Source organism: Narcine bancroftii, chromosome 10, assembly GCF_036971445.1.
Source record: "Narcine bancroftii isolate sNarBan1 chromosome 10, sNarBan1.hap1, whole genome shotgun sequence".
Classification (NCBI taxonomy): domain Eukaryota; kingdom Metazoa; phylum Chordata; class Chondrichthyes; order Torpediniformes; family Narcinidae; genus Narcine; species Narcine bancroftii.
The window spans coordinates 22,705,284-22,721,344 of NC_091478.1; the positions used below are offsets into that span (position 1 = coordinate 22,705,284).

The following is a 16,061-nucleotide window of genomic DNA, read 5'->3' on the forward strand; positions in this document are numbered from 1 at the left end:
TAGTGGACCTTAAGGGTAAGTGACTCGTCAACACCGAGACCTACCAGACCATCGCACTGAGGGGAGTTAGGTTTCCGGCAATGCATCTGGACTCCGTCCACAGCTCAGAAGATGAGTTCTCCTAGCAGGATTCCTGGCAATCCTTTCCCCTCAGTTCAGAGCGGAGATGCCTCGACATGGCGGCAGTCATCACATCCTGACTAAGGGCCCACCTCTCCACTTAAGGGCGAGACGACTTCCCCCGGAGAAGCTCTTATCGGCCAAGGAGGAGTTCCGCAAGCTCGGAGTTGGGTGTTGTTCGATGGTCAGACAGCCCATGGGCTTTGCCCCTGCACATGGTGCCTAAAGCAATTGGGGACTGGAGACCATGTGGTGACTATCGCCAGCTCAACGAAGCCACCACCCCGGACCTTTACCTTGTGCCACATATCCAGGATTTTACAGCAAACCTGCACAGGGCAACCGTGTGTGTGTGTTTCTTTGTAGCAGTCAGCTACACATTTATATTATGAACTATCTTTTAACATTAAATATAAAAAATTAAAAATAATAGTGTGAAAAGTAAAGCATTGTCTTTGGTTCATTGATTATTCAGCAATCTGATGGCAGCAGGAAAGAAGCTGTCCTTGTGCCACTGAGTGCTCGTGTTTAGGCTCCTGAACCTCTTCCCCCAATGGTAGCAGAGTGAAGTGGGCATCACCTGAGTGGTGGGGGGGGTGGGGAGGGGGGCATCATTGGGGATAGGTTGCAGGCTGAGTTAACAGCCGTCTGGAATTTTTTTTTCTTGTCCTGAGATTTGGTGCCTCAATACCAGACAGTGATGCAACCAGCCAAAATGCTCTCCTTTGACCCTGAATTGTTCCTGAACAGAGGAGATGGATATATTGATAATTGTGTTGCGCCCACAAACCAGATTGTCAGTTTGTCTGCTGAACAAGAAATTGAGCAAAAAATTATAATATGGCCTGGAGTTTTCCTATTTTGTTTTACCTCAAAGTTCAGAACATTTAAGCCAATTCAGACACCAAATCAACATAAGTATTAAGGTCATACTAGGAATTATTGTGAGGATAGTTCTGTTTTATATTCAAACTTACTCATTTATTGCCACTATTTCACCCACTGAAGCATTGTCTTCATGTGGAGCGAAATTTATTTTTCAATTACAGTACAATCACATGGGTTGGCTTAAAAAGAAAGTTCATTAACAATTTTTCTGACATTTAAACTATCCTTGACCCAAGGTATAAACTTTAATTAAATCACAAAGTTTTAAGGATAGATGGAAACAATTTTCTGCCAGGTGTGAAGTCTAGGACTAGAAGGCATAGGCTGAAAATTAGAGTCAGGCCTTCCTGAACTGAGGTCAAAAATTCTTTTCATCTTCAGATAGTGGAATACATTTCTAACATTTCTATAGGTGGCATTTGAGGGTAGGTCAATTGTTAAAATAAATTTCAATCCAATTTAGATTTTAATCAAATATTTAGTGGAAAAGAGAGATGCATGATATTGGGTCACATATCGGCCAAATCCTGTGACATTGGTCATATTGGTGTATGTTGATTAGAGTTTATTAATCATGGCCATTGCAGATAATTAAAGATCATTACTTAAAGAACACACTCACAATTTACTTAATCTGCAAATGAACTTGGAAGTTAGGAGTCGTGTAGTTTATTGCAAACTGTTATTTTTCAAGTAGTGCAAAGCTGTAAGTAAATAGAGAAATGGTGCTAATAAAATGGTTGGCATAGCTAGCACCATGCTGTTACAGCACCAGCCAGTTTCAAATCCAGCACTATTTGTAAGGAGTTTGTACGTTCTCCCTGCGTCTGCGTGGGTTTCCTCTGGCCTCTCCAGTTTCCTCCCATCCTTCAAAACGTTAAGGGTTGTAGGTTAATTGGGTGTAATTTGGCGGTATGGGCTCATGGGCTGAAAGATCCTGTTACTGTGCAGTATGTCTAAATTTAAATGTAAAATTGTTATTTAAGGCTCGGATAAATATTGTACAATAAAATTGTTCTAAACCAGTGGTTCTCGACCTTTTTCTTTCCCCTCACATACCACTTTAAGTATTCCCTATGCAATAGGTGCTCTGTGATTACTAAGGGATTGCTTAAGGTGGTATGTGGGTGGGGAAAAAAAAGTTTGAAAACCACTGTTTTAATCATACCTAATTGGCTCGTTGTGTGCACGGTTTCACAGCTCGAAAGGAAATGGGCCAATGACAATTTTTCTCAAGCAAAATATTTCAGTAACAATTGAGTCTAGAGGAATGGTTCTCAACCTTCCCTTCAGACTCACATACTACCTTAATCACAGAGCACTGATGGCATAGGGATTACTTAGAGGTATGTGAGTGGAAAGAAAAAGGTTGAGAACCACTGGTCTAAACTAATTCTAGAATCTATTGGACCCGAAATTAGAGAATAATAGCAGTGGCACACACATCTGGGCACATGCTTGAAGCCAATATTTATGCCAATGCTTAAAAAATATTTTGTTCCAAGTTGCAATTTTATTTACCTCAAAAAATGAAGAATAGGTAGACTTGTTAGTTTAAGGTGTTCAAAATAACTGAGTTAATTCTAAATTGATCACTGTCAAATAATTAAGTTTTGTGAAATTCAAAATGAGATTGCACTTCATTCAGTGTAACCATTTGACCCTTTAGTTTCCTGTGTACCAGTCTGCAGAGTTATACATAGCATGTAACATGGATTTAACTCACAATCTAATGCACTAACATCCAGTTAATTCCACTTCTCAAAGATTAGTGTATTACCCAACCATATTTGGCCATATCTATCTATTAAACTCAGCATTGTGCTGGAGAATGATGTGGATCTGATATATTGGAATGTTGGCAGCTCAAAACTTGTGTTGAGTAAGATTACTGGTAGGTCACATGACCAAACCAACTTCTTTTACTAAGAGTATAACTGGTCTGAAAATGAGAGCTAGTCAACATAAGGTGTTGTCTTGCAGTACAAAATTTAATGAAATGATTGATTCTGTTCGAAATCTGGTTAAAACTCATTGTATTCTACTTCCAGAAAAGTCAGATGAGTATGATGTCTTCTGTGATTTAATGGCAGCACCTTCTCTGGCATTTGGTCTTCTGTGAGAAATATCAGAAGCTCTGTCATAATTACTGTATAGAAAATTATTTAAAGTTCATCTAAGCATTTTTGTATATTTAGCTATTGGGGACATGATACCAGTGGCCATACTTGGGCAATCAGAGCTGAAAGCCCCATTTCAACTTCCACGATTCTCTTTTCCCCCATCCTCTCCACAAATTTACTAATGTCTGATTTATCGAAGTTTTGGTTGATATTCAAAATTGGATGGTTCAATTGGATGCACCAAAGGAATCTAACAAAGTGAGATGGAAAGAGTTTTGACCACTTGCAATTCAAAGAGATTTAAAACAACTGGAAGGAATGTTAAAGAACGTAACTATACTTTTAGTAGTGCATCTTTCAATTACCGTTTAGTTTCATGCTGATAGGAGAAAATTGCTGGCCCATGAACTATTCAAAGTTCAGATTTATTCGAGAGGGTGAGCAAATTAAGTTTTTGGGAGTCACTATCTTGGAGGATCTTTCCTCGCCCCGACGCACTAATAGCTTAATGAAGAAAGCACATCAGCGCTTCTACTTCCTCAGGAGTTTGCGGAGGTGTGGTATGACATCAAAAACCCTGGCAAACTTCTACAGAGGTGTGGTAGAAAGAGTGCTGACCAGCTGAATCACAGTTTGGTTTGGGGATACAATACTCCTAAGTATAAAGCCGTTTAAAGGTATTGGGAACAGCCCAGGATGTGACAGTTAAAACCCTCCCCACATTGAGAACACAGGAAACTCTGCCATCAGAGAGCACCTCAATGATCAAGGACCCACACCACCTTACACGTGCTCTGTTCTCACTGCTACCATCAGGAAAGAGGTATAGGTGCCAAAAGACTCACACCACCAGGTTCAGGATACCCCTCCACCATCAGACTCCTCTACAACAAACTCAATCAGGGGCTCATTTAAGAACTCTTACCTTTGCACTTTTAATTTTTACGATTCTCTATATTGCACAGTCAGTTTGTTTACATTTGTTATCTGTTCACAGTTCTTATTTGTTTACATGTGTACAATTTTGTTTTTCACGACCAATTAGTGATAATTCTGCCTCGCCTGCAGGAAAAATAATCTTTGGGTTGTATGTGATGTCATGTATGTACTCTGACAATCGACAATCTGAAATCTATACAGTCTTTATTCAAACTTCATACTTTATTTGAATTTTATAATCTGAATGATTATTCAGAAATATTCAAGGTAAGTTGAGTAATGACATAGAACTGAGGAAAGAGGCAATTTATGACCTGCATATGAGCGATTTATGGAAATTTATGCAGGTGACAATACCAATGCTATGTCAGATGTGAAATTCACTGGAGATGGAGTCAGAATGTTGCCTAAAGAGGTACCTCTGTTTCTCTTTTAATATGGCGAGATGAAGATACTGTTGTTATGTACTGATTGTTGTATATTGTAATCTTTTAAATTAAGTATCCTTGTTCTCTCCATCCATTGTTTATTGTATATTAAAATCAATAAAAAGATTGAAAAAGAAAGAGGCACTTCAAGTAAAATAACTGAAATATTGAGGAATTTTCACCTGCATAATGTCATCTTAAACTGTGAACTCACCATCACATTAAATGTTCCTCCTCTCGAATTGTCAACCCTCCCAGTTTATTTTCTGTACCCTAGACTAAACTAATAAATTAATGTCTAGCCAGGGGTCTTTGAGGTATATGATCAAGGGATTTTGATCTGAAAAGTTAACTCTGTTTTCCTTTCAGCAGATTTATGGTAACCTGTGAATGATTCTGGTATTTTCTGCTTTCTGTTAAAAGTCTGGTCAACAATTATATAAAAAAAAATTGTGACATCTTCTTTAATACTTTTATTTTCACGTGCTATTTCCTTTCCTTGTGTTCAAAATAGTGTTATTAAATCAATGCAAAAAAATTAAACTTTAGTGACTTTGCCAGACAAATTTTGTTCACTTCCAGCAAACAGACAAGCCATTAGATATGGCTCAAATAATCATGTAAAGAAATTTAGTATTTTTTCACAAAATTGTAAAATTAACTGTTGGCCCAATATGATGTGGTTTATAGTTTTTTTTTAAAGAATTGACATTGCCAAATTATTCATCTTTTAAGCAATCCAGAATATTTCCTATCATTGTTCACTTTTGGAATTTGCTTCTCCACCCCACGTACTGTAACATTTGAGTATTCTGAAAGATCCGTATGTTTTGTCTTTGGGCCAAATTGCTTAAAAAAAAATCAAGCCATCATTAATTTCTAAGCTTTTAAGTATGGAAGTCTGTTGCCAATCTTTTTCTTGTTGGAATTTAAATGTGCAGCTGCCTTTTTTTTCCTCTCCCTGAGATCATTATGTTCTAAAATTTAGGGATTGAACCTTTTTTATATTTACAATATGGGAACAGGCCCTTCCAGCCCATGAACCTGTGCTTCCCCTGCCCCCTCCCCCACAAATGCACCATTCAATCCTCCTATGATTTTTGAAAGGTGGGTGGAAACCAGAGCACCAGGAGGAAACCCACACAGACACAGGGAGAATGTACAAACAGGCAGTGCATGATTCAAACTCTGATCACTGGCACTTTAATAGCGTTGCACTAACCGCTACACTAACTGTTCTACATTGGAGAATTGGTTTACTGTCCCATTTGCCTATTAGGATACAGAAGGAGGCTTAGTCCTTCAGGGCCATGTGACTTCAAGGAGAGCAATTGCCTCCTTGTTTTCCCTGTACCCTTCAGTTTGTTCTCTAGCCAGTAGAGCACCTTTGATTCCTTTTGCCACTTAATCTCCATTGTTGGTAATTCACAGCGGAATCAAACCTGCCAACAAGTCCTTGTAGGAAATCTGAACACCTGGCAGGAACCCATGTAGTCATCGGGAGAACATATAAAATCTTGTACCAATTGCGTCCAGAATCAGAATGAAATCCAGGACCCCAGAGCAGTGAGGCAACAGCTTTAATTCCTGTGTCACTATACCATTGTTTTTCTAAAAATATTAGGAAAATATATTGAATCTGTTGTGCTTTTTGATCATCAGAATATTAACTGAACACAGGACAACCCAGGAATCTTCAGCCCACTATGATGCTAATTAAACTAATTCATGGTTAGGCAGTATTTCATGTCAGGACCTCTTGAATCTAAAGTGAAAGGGAGTGATAACGTGTAAATAAAAGAAGCTTTGGGGGGGGTGGGGGCTAAGGTGAATAGATATTAGATAGACAGTGGGTGGAGAGATTGGTAGGGGGAGACACAATTGGAATTAGAAAAATAAGAAGAACTTCAGTAAATAAAAAGATGAAACGGTGGAACCAGATAGAGGTTGGGGCTATCACCACTGAAAATTTGATGTTCATACCATTGGCTTTAATTAAGGCTGTCCAGGGGGAATATGATGTTGTTTCTCAAATTGGCCTCACCGTGGCAATGGATGAGGCTGAGAACAGCCAAATCTATGTAGGAATGCTGCATAGAATTGAAATGATTGGCAACTGAATATTCAAGCTAAGTCCCACAGACAGAGTGTAAGTATTCAACAAAGTGATCACCCAATCTGCACGAGTTTATTGTCAAATGCAAAACCACAATGTATAGATGCACTGAAATTGCTTGCTCCAGCTACTCAGTTATGTAAAATGCACTAACAAAGAATGAATATAAATTAAATTACCACATGAGAGGAATATGAAATAAACATGGAACAGTAGATAAACATTCACGGTTCAAAATAAATTCAGTTTTTTTTTTAGTTTGCCTTTCAAATGAAGTTTAGAACTTGGGGAAATGTTCCATCCATGTACTTCCAAACACAGCTCACGCCAAAGCTTTTGGAAGAGACTAAGGGTTTCAAGAAAGGTAAACTGAAAAGGCACTCTATGTACACAGTCAGTTCAATGGATTTGGTTTACCATGATGTGGAAATTAGATTTTTTAAACATTAATTGAATTTTCTGAATTTTAAATTATAGTGTATTGGAAATTATGAAGAATTTTGAGACTAAAAGAGACTTCAGATACTGGAATCTGGAGCAAAAAAACCCGTTGGAGCAAAAAACTGTTGGAGGAACTCAGCAGTGTTTGTGGTGGGTGGGGGGGGGTGTTTTGGTTTGGATCAGGATTGAATGTGCAGAGGGGCAATGAGTAGTTTAACGAGGAAAGGAGCAAGTTTAGACAGGAACCAGTAGATGGGTGATAGGTGGGCTCGTAATTGTGAAGGATTTGTATGATAGATGGAGTTGGGGAAGCAGAGGTGGGTGGATGATTGGTGGAAGCAGATAAAAATAAAAGGGAAGGTGGAATCAGGAGGGAGGGTGGATGTAGCTGGAGAAGAATTTTGAACTGATTTTACATATCCAATGAACTTCCTATTGAGTACAGTACTTGTATTTTGGTGCCAATATCATAAATTTGAGAGTAGCCATGAGAAACTTAACATTAAAAATCCCTTATCAATAGTAACATTTAAGTGTAAAATTCTTATAATAATGCTAATATGTGGCTCAGCTGTTAGAATTTTTAAATAATAGTATACAAGATTGTTGAATTCTAGATAAAGTGCATGGTTTTAGTTTATTGCTTATATTGGCCAATTTTGCAAATGCTTGAGGAAGGTGTTTGATGGTTCCCTATGTGTTCAAACATAATGTAGTCTGATTTTTTAAATTTATGACTTTATTTAACACACACATCATAAACTTCAGTTGAGTTGTACAGCTTGTGGTCCAGCAACTAAGTAATTTGCAGCGGCCTTTCCCCTGCCAGCCTCTTCTACACAAAAAATTGCTTAAACCTATCCAATTGAAATTTGATGATATTCAGTGGTGTTGCTTGAGGGACTGATAGTTCACGCCAAGTTATTTGAATCTTTGAATGGCACTACATTGTATAAATCTTTGCGAATTTCTAATCATACTCTCTGTTGCTTATCTTTGGTGTGGGGTTGCTGCATCCCTTATCTGTATCGAACAAATTGCATGTGTGTTTCACATCCACTAAGTTGTGCGGGCAATTTGTTAATGTGGATATCCTATATTCTCTGTATAATATGATGGTTATGAACAGAAATGCCCCAATATTTTACTCAGCTAGAATATTACTGGTTCCCACTTGTTGGGAATAAAAAACAATTATAATGAGTACTCGCTTTGAAATTGCTGTGGTTAGTTCTAGGATGTGCTATTATACAAATTTTACTAAACATGTAACGCACTGCTTCACATTTGAGATAACCTATAGCTACTCCCGGTGTCAGTGTTTTTATTTTAAATTTGGAGGAATTTTGAATTGGTTGACATCTGTCTTAATTTCAGATTTCTTTTGGTTGCATTTTGATATACAGCCCCCAAAATACATATAGGACGAATGCAGAAAGCAATTTGAGATAACCTGTGCCCCCAGGAGGTGTAACAGGATCTCTTCGAGTAGGACCCAGGCAGCATATTCATGAAGACTTCAAAACATTTTTCTTAATGCCTCCAAATGTTCAGGCATGAACTTGACAATTGATTTTTTTTTTTTGCAAATATAAGATTCAGAATAAGTTAACTGCATAGAAAGTACATTTTTTAAAAAAAAGTTATTTTCTCCTGTTCTCCACACCAGCATAATAGGGCTCTGCATCTGACTCTTTGTATAGTTCAGTGTCAGAGCCAAGTGATGAGCATGCAGGATGAAGTGGATTTACTGGACCTGGGTAGGCATGTGCATTACCTGGAGGTAGTTGAACCTCTGAGATGCACATTGTAAAGTTGTTATAATGAGTAGGTACTTCATGCAAAGAGAAAAATGTTTTTTTTTTAAAAAGCACCTTTTGTTATCCAGATTTACAGGAATTGAAGGACCAAGTGGCTTTGGGTTTGAGTTGACTTTTCGGTTACGACGAGAAACTGGAGAAACAGCACCACCGACGTGGCCAGCTGAACTGATGCAGGGTTTGGCCAGATATGTATTCCAGTCAGGTAAATTTATTTCAATTACAAATGATCAATGAAGAAACCAGGTCAAAACTTTACCTCACAAAATAGCCATATTTTACAACTTTTGAGGCCTCATGCAAGACAATATGGCAGATTTTACACTGAATTCCAATGAAGTAATTCTTTAGATCTCAGTGATAATGTCTCTCTGGTTTTCAAATGAAGAAGGGTCTTTCCTGAAGAATTTATCTGTTTACGAGCATTCTTGAAATAGAAATGATAAATATACCACACTTAAAATGACATTGGAGGAGAAAAGTAGAATATTGTACTTGTATAGCACCCTGCACAATCTCAAGACATCTGAAATGATTGCATCCATAAAGTAATTTTGAAGTGCGGCGATATGAGATGTAATGGCCTTTTTTGTATATTTAAAAAAACAAGTGTAATGTGATTACTGTATGAATGGGAATCACCACATAGAATTGGAGTTAATATTACCTGTCCTGGTTTTTAAGACTTTCTTTCATTTAATCTGATTTCTAACGTGTACTGTATGTTGTTAATTGAGAGCTAAATATTGGCCAGGATGCCAAAGATAGCACCCAAGATAATGTGGTTTATTTACATTATCCAAAGCAGTCCACCTCTGACACTGGTGCAGCCTCATGCACCCATGATGAGCTCGTTGACTTCATCCACTTTGTTGCCAACTTTTCTGTCTCCATTTTGGGAGACAAACTCTCAACAGACATCTTCTACAAACCTACCAACTTCTGCAGCTACCTTGACCACACCTCTTCATACCCTGTCCCCTGTAAGAATTCCATTCCATTCTCTTCCTCTGTCTCCATTGTATCTGCACCCATGCCAGATCATCAGAAATGTCATCCTCCTTCAAATGACTCGGCGCTCACCCGCATATCTCCATTACCCGCACATCTGCCCTCGCCCCCTCATGAGCAACAAAGGACATGATTCCACCTTAAGCAATCCCTTACTAATCACAGAGCATTGATGGCATAGGAATTACTTAAAGTGGTATGTGAGTGGAAAGAAAAAGGTTGAGAACCACTAATTTAGATTTTAAAATTCAGCACAAGTTTCAAGAAATAGAAGGAAAAGAAAGATTGTCCATGGTCTTGTGCATTGCCAGACTGAGACCATCAGCAAATTGGAGGAACAATACCTCGCATTTTGTCTGGGCATTCTCCAACCAGATGGCATTAACATCGACCTCCAGTTGCCATCAACATCCCCCCCCCCCATCTCTCCCTTTCCCCTATCCCTATGTCTCTTCTAGCAGTCTCTCACTCTCTTCCCTTTCCCTCTGTCTCCTTTCCTCCAGCTCTGCATTCACAGAGCCACCCCCTCTCCCTCGTTCGATTCTCACTTTTCCTCTCCTGTCCTCCTACCTATGTCCAATAACAGTCTCTTGGTTAGCAAAGATAAAGATACATAACCAATGTTTTGGGTGTGATCCCTTCATCAAGCCTGAATGTTGGGTTATGGATATTTATCTTTGCTATATAAAGTACACTTTTTAACCCACTGAGTTTTCTCCAGCATTTTGTTTTCACTTCAGTCATGATGTCTGCAGAGTTTTATTTTTATTCATGGTCTCCTGGTAATTGACCTGTGCTCCTCCCCTAGTCTTTTTATTCAGGTGCCTGCCTACATTTTGCTCAAATCTTGAAGGGATCAAACCTGAAAAGTTGATTATATACTTTTACCTTCCTATGGATGCTACATTCACTGCTGAGTTCCTCCAGCATCTGGTGACTTTTGTATTTCGCTCAAAAGATTAGAGAATATTGTTCAGTGTATTTTATGAATCGATGGAGATTTGGTATTTACTTTGTGACTACAGCTCTTCAATCTGAGGCGCCTGCAAGCTCACACCAAGACACAAGAGAAACTTGTCCGTGAACTACTCTTTGCAGATGATGCCGCTTTAGTTGCCCATTCAGAGCCAGCTCTTCAGCGCTTGACGTCCTGCTTTGCGGAAACTGCCAAAATGTTTGGCCTGGAAGTCAGCCTGAAGAAAACTGAGGTCCTCCATCAGCCAGCTCCCCACCATGACTACCAGCCCCCCCACATCTCCATCGGGCACACAAAACTCAAAACGGTCAACCAGTTTACCTATCTCGGCTGCACCATTTCATCAGATGCAAGGATCGACAATGAGATAGACAACAGACTCGCCAAGGCAAATAGCGCCTTTGGAAGACTACACAAAAGAGTCTGGAAAAACAACCAACTGAAAAACCTCACAAAGATAAGCGTATACAGAGCCGTTGTCATACCCACACTCCTGTTCGGCTCCGAATCATGGGTCCTCTACCGGCACCACCTACGGCTCCTAGAACGCTTCCACCAGCGTTGTCTCCGCTCCATCCTCAACATCCATTGGAGCGCTCACACCCCTAACGTCGAGGTACTCGAGATGGCAGAGGTCGACAGCATCGAGTCCACGCTGCTGAAGATCCAGCTGCGCTGGATGGGTCACGTCTCCAGAATGGAGGACCATCGCCTTCCCAAGATCGTATTATATGGCGAGCTCTCCACTGGCCACCGTGACAGAGGTGCACCAAAGAAAAGTTACAAGGACTGCCTAAAGAAATCTCTTGGTGCCTGCCACATTGACCACCGCCAGTGGGCTGATAACGCCTCAAACCGTGCATCTTGGCGCCTCACAGTTTGGCGGGCAGCAGCCTCCTTTGAAGAAGACCGCAGAGCCCACCTCACTGACAAAAGGCAAAGGAGGAAAAACCCAACACCCAACCCCAACCAACCAATTTTCCCTTGCAACCGCTGCAATCGTGTCTGCCTGTCCCGCATCGGACTGGTCAGCCACAAACGAGCCTGCAGCTGACGTGGACTTTTTTACCCCCTCCATAAATCTTCGTCCGCGAAGCCAAGCCAAAGAAAAGACAGCAGAACATTATGCACTTTACCTATAAATGCTTGATGTAAACAGTATCTGTTCTTGCCTGAGCCAGGACAGTCACTGCAGGCATGGAGGCCACTTTTACCAGGACTGTCTGTGGGCACCAGAACCAGGACAGTCAACTGTAACAGATTCCCATCCACCCACCAATGAACCTGAATGTTATTTTAAAATGCTAGAAATCCAGTTTTACAATGTCACGATTAATCTTGTTGCTTCGCTTTACTATTTAAATTAAATTTCAAATTTAGACTTGAAGCAGACTATTTCGGCCCACGAACCTGTCCCGTCCAATTATACCCAATTAACCTACAACTCTGGTAATGTTTTGAACGGTGGGAGGAAACCGGATCCCCTGGGGAATACCCACGCAGACATGTGGAGAAAGTACCAAGTCCTTACAGACACCACGGAATTGAAGCACTGGTCTCAGTTGCTGGTGTTGAAATGGCGTTATGCCAACCGTGCTGCCCTGTATGTTTTCTGTTGAGTTTTACAATGGCTGAATAGTCAAGTTTGTCATCCAATTGAACCAGTATAACCCAACCAAACAGAGTTCTCTGGTCCTCAGTGCAAAGCACATGGACGCATAACCAGACATAGCACACATAAAGACAAACATACGTATCCAAGACAAGTATTCTTACATACGACATAAATAAATATTGTTTCATGAACATGAGAGTCTAGAATGATTAGCGTGAGTAATTCTTTTGGTCAGCATTCTCATTTCCTGTGGGAAGAAGCTGTTCCTCAATTTGGTTGTGCTGGCATTGATACTCCTGTATCTCTTTCTTGAAGGGAGCAGCTGAAAGGTTCTGTGTGTGGGGTGAAAGGGGTCCTCAATTAATAGCACACAAAAGTACACATGACAATACTAAACTTTAACTCTGAGGTTACTTCGAAACCTGTTAGAAATATCAGCTGCCTATGGGATTCAAATATATGGCAGAGTATAACATTTTTATTGCAGTAATCTAATTTAAGGATGATTTTCCAGATATCAAGAGCCAACTCACTGCAAAGGACCTTGAAAGGTGGAAAGTTTGTATCCTTGCCGTACAGTTCTGTAAAAAGACCATAAGACATAGGAGCAGAAATAGGCTATTCAGCCCATCTAGTCTGCCCTGCTATACAATCATGAGCAGATCCATTTTTCCCCACTCAGCCCCACTGTCTGGCTTTCTTCTCATTGATGCCCTAGCTAATCAAGAGCCTTTCAATCTCTGCCTTAAATACACCCAATGACTTGGCCTCCAAATCTCCTATGGCAACCAATTCTACAGATTCACCACCCTCTGGCTAAAGAAATTCCTCCACCTCTCGATTCTAAATGAATGCCCTTCAATCCTCAAATTGTGTCTTTTTGTCCGAAACCATTGGTTTTCAAACTGCGCCCCTAAACTTGCATGCCACCTTAAGCAATCCTTAACCAATCAGAGCACTTAAAGCATAGGGATTGCTTAAGGTGGCACATGAGTGGAAAAAAAAAAGTTTGAAAACCACTGTTTTAATTGTACCTGATCGATTCGTTATGTGCACGGTTTCATAACTCCAAAGGAAACGGGCCAATGACAATTTTTCTCAAGGAAAATATTTCAATAACAATTGGGTCTAGAGCAGCGGATCTCAACCTTCTCCTCCTCACGTACCACCTTAAGCAATCCCTTACCAATTACAGAGCACATGGCATAGGGTTTGCTTAAGGTGGAATGTGAGTTTAAGGGGCAGTTTGAAAACCACGTTCTAGACTCTTCCATGTCTACTCTGTCATGCCTTTCAACATTTGGAATGTTTCAACAAGATCTCTCTGTTTCCCTCTTTCTCCCCCCCCCCCCCCCCAAAATTCTCCTAAATTCCAAGGAGTACAAGCCAAGATCTGTCAAATGTTCCTCTTATTCCTGGAATAATCCTTGTAAACTTCCCCTGAACCCTCTCCAATGTTACCAAATCCTTTCTTAAATGGGGAGCCCAAAACTGCAAGCATGGTCTCAGCAGTGCCCTATAAAGCCTAAACATCACACCCCCTGCTCTTGTATTCTATTCGTCTTGAAATGATTGCTAGCATTGCATTTAAGATTTGCTCCACTGGCCTTCATTAAGTGTGACACAGCTACAGCATTATATTTGACCAGAAAAGGAACAAGATCAGCCAAGTGCTCGGCTGAGACAGACGTGCTGCAATAATTAAATTATACTTCCGACTGCTTGGAGCAAACTCCTGCAGCTTTTGCTCAAAAAGGTCATTTGTTCAGAAAAGTATTTGTGACAATGCTTGAATTTTAACGCCAATGACAACTGAAAATTTGATCAGAGACTGAGGGGAGACCTGGTAGTTGATAAAATCATGATTGGCATTAGTATGGAATAGACCACACATGTCAAACTCAGGCCCGCAGGCCAAATTTGGCCTGTGCTATAATTTGGCCCGCAAGATCATATCAAATATGCATTAGAGCTGGCCACTGCACCAGTTTAGCGCATGCACAGCTAATACTACAAATCCCAGAATGCTTTGCAAACGTGTTGACGCCGGCCTGTCAGCCCGCTAATCGCCCCCACCTCCTCTCTTTACTTTCATTGGCATCTGCGACCTGTCACCGAACTCACATGTAATAAACCCCTTACGAAAAATGGTCAAACGAAAGACAGAAAACAGGACCTTTCAAGACAGGTGGGAGGCAGACAATATGTTCATCATTTTAAAAGACAAACCTGTTTGTCTTGTGCGTGGAGCCAGCGTGTCTGTAGTTAAAGAATATAACATATGACGACACTATGAAACAAAACACCAGGACAGGTATAAGGATCTGAACGAGAAGCAAAAGCTCCAGAAGGTGGAGGAGATGAAAAGAAGCCTGGTTTTACAGGAAACTTTATTTTATATTTTATTTCTCATTTGTTAATGCTTCTTCTGGAAAGAGTTTAACCAAAACTATTATTAAACATTTATTTTAATAAGAAAAAGTTTAACATGACATATGTTGAAAGAAAACATGCAGATGTTGTTGAAAATTTTCAATAAATGTTTAGTTTGGCCCACGACTTAGTCCAAGTTTTTAATTTTGGCCCTCTGTGAATTTGAGTTTGACACCCCTGGGGTAGACGATCAAAATATTTTTGTTCAGTGTAAAAATGTCACATACCAATGGATATACATTCAAGGCGAGAGAGGGAAATTTTAAATGTGTAGAGCCCATTTTTATATAGTGGTAGAGGCCTGGAACAGACTGCCAGGAGTAGTGGTAGAAACAGATGGAATAGTAACATCTATAAAGATTCTAGATTGATAATGTGTTCAAAGATTTGTGCATTTGAACCCTCAAATCCTTCTGCAACCATTGCTTTCAAGAATCTTGCCATTAACTGTCTAAGCTCACCTTGCATTTCACATCCCAGAGTGCAACATTTTACACTCATGAGCTAAAGCCTCAGCACTTGCACCTCAGCTCTGCTGCTTCTACAATGGCTGCTCCATTGTTCCTTCCTTTCTCTTATTGGCTACTGTGACTCAAAGAGCTAATCAAAGCTTTTGTTCTGCTTCTCAAATCTTCAGACTCACCTGATCTGTTCCAAACAGGAAAATCTCTCTGCCTCTCGTAATTTTGCTGTTCACAAGTTTGCAGTTTAAAAATTGTTAAGCTTAACATTGATATTCCTGAATTCACAAATCTACGATGTCCACCCATAACTTGGGTCGGACATGGCAACCATTTGCATCCATGAAAACTGGAGCAAAATTGGGATTTGCATTAAGATCACATGAAGTGAAATTGGCCATGCAAAATTGAAGGTCACCCAATGTAATCCAAATGTAATGGATTCAGCTAACTTTAAAACTGTACGTTGTTCTTTGCACAAGATATGACTTAGGAGGCATCTATTGTAAAAGATAGCAGAGTTCTTGCATTTTTAAATACTATACATACCATATATTTTGGTGTGTAAGTTGACCCCCCCCCCCCAGCTTTTCTCAGCCTCATTTTAAGGGTTTTATGATGTATCTGGCGTACAAGTAGTTTTCTGGCTGCCTAAGCTACCCTGTTGACCGGCGTATATGTTGATCCCAA

General features: G+C 40.0%; 1 protein-coding gene across 3 annotated transcripts in view; it reads left to right on the top strand.

Annotated features, from left to right (window-relative positions):
- The window catches only part of sufu (suppressor of fused homolog (Drosophila)), an 85,584-nt gene that overhangs the window by 16,259 nt on the left and 53,264 nt on the right, over positions 1 to 16,061 (top strand). For all 3 annotated transcript variants that reach the window (XM_069900161.1, XM_069900158.1, XM_069900159.1), the window contains one exon: positions 8,944 to 9,080. In XM_069900161.1, the coding sequence (XP_069756262.1) occupies positions 8,944 to 9,080 (137 nt within the window). The remainder of the gene's footprint in view (positions 1 to 8,943; positions 9,081 to 16,061) is intronic.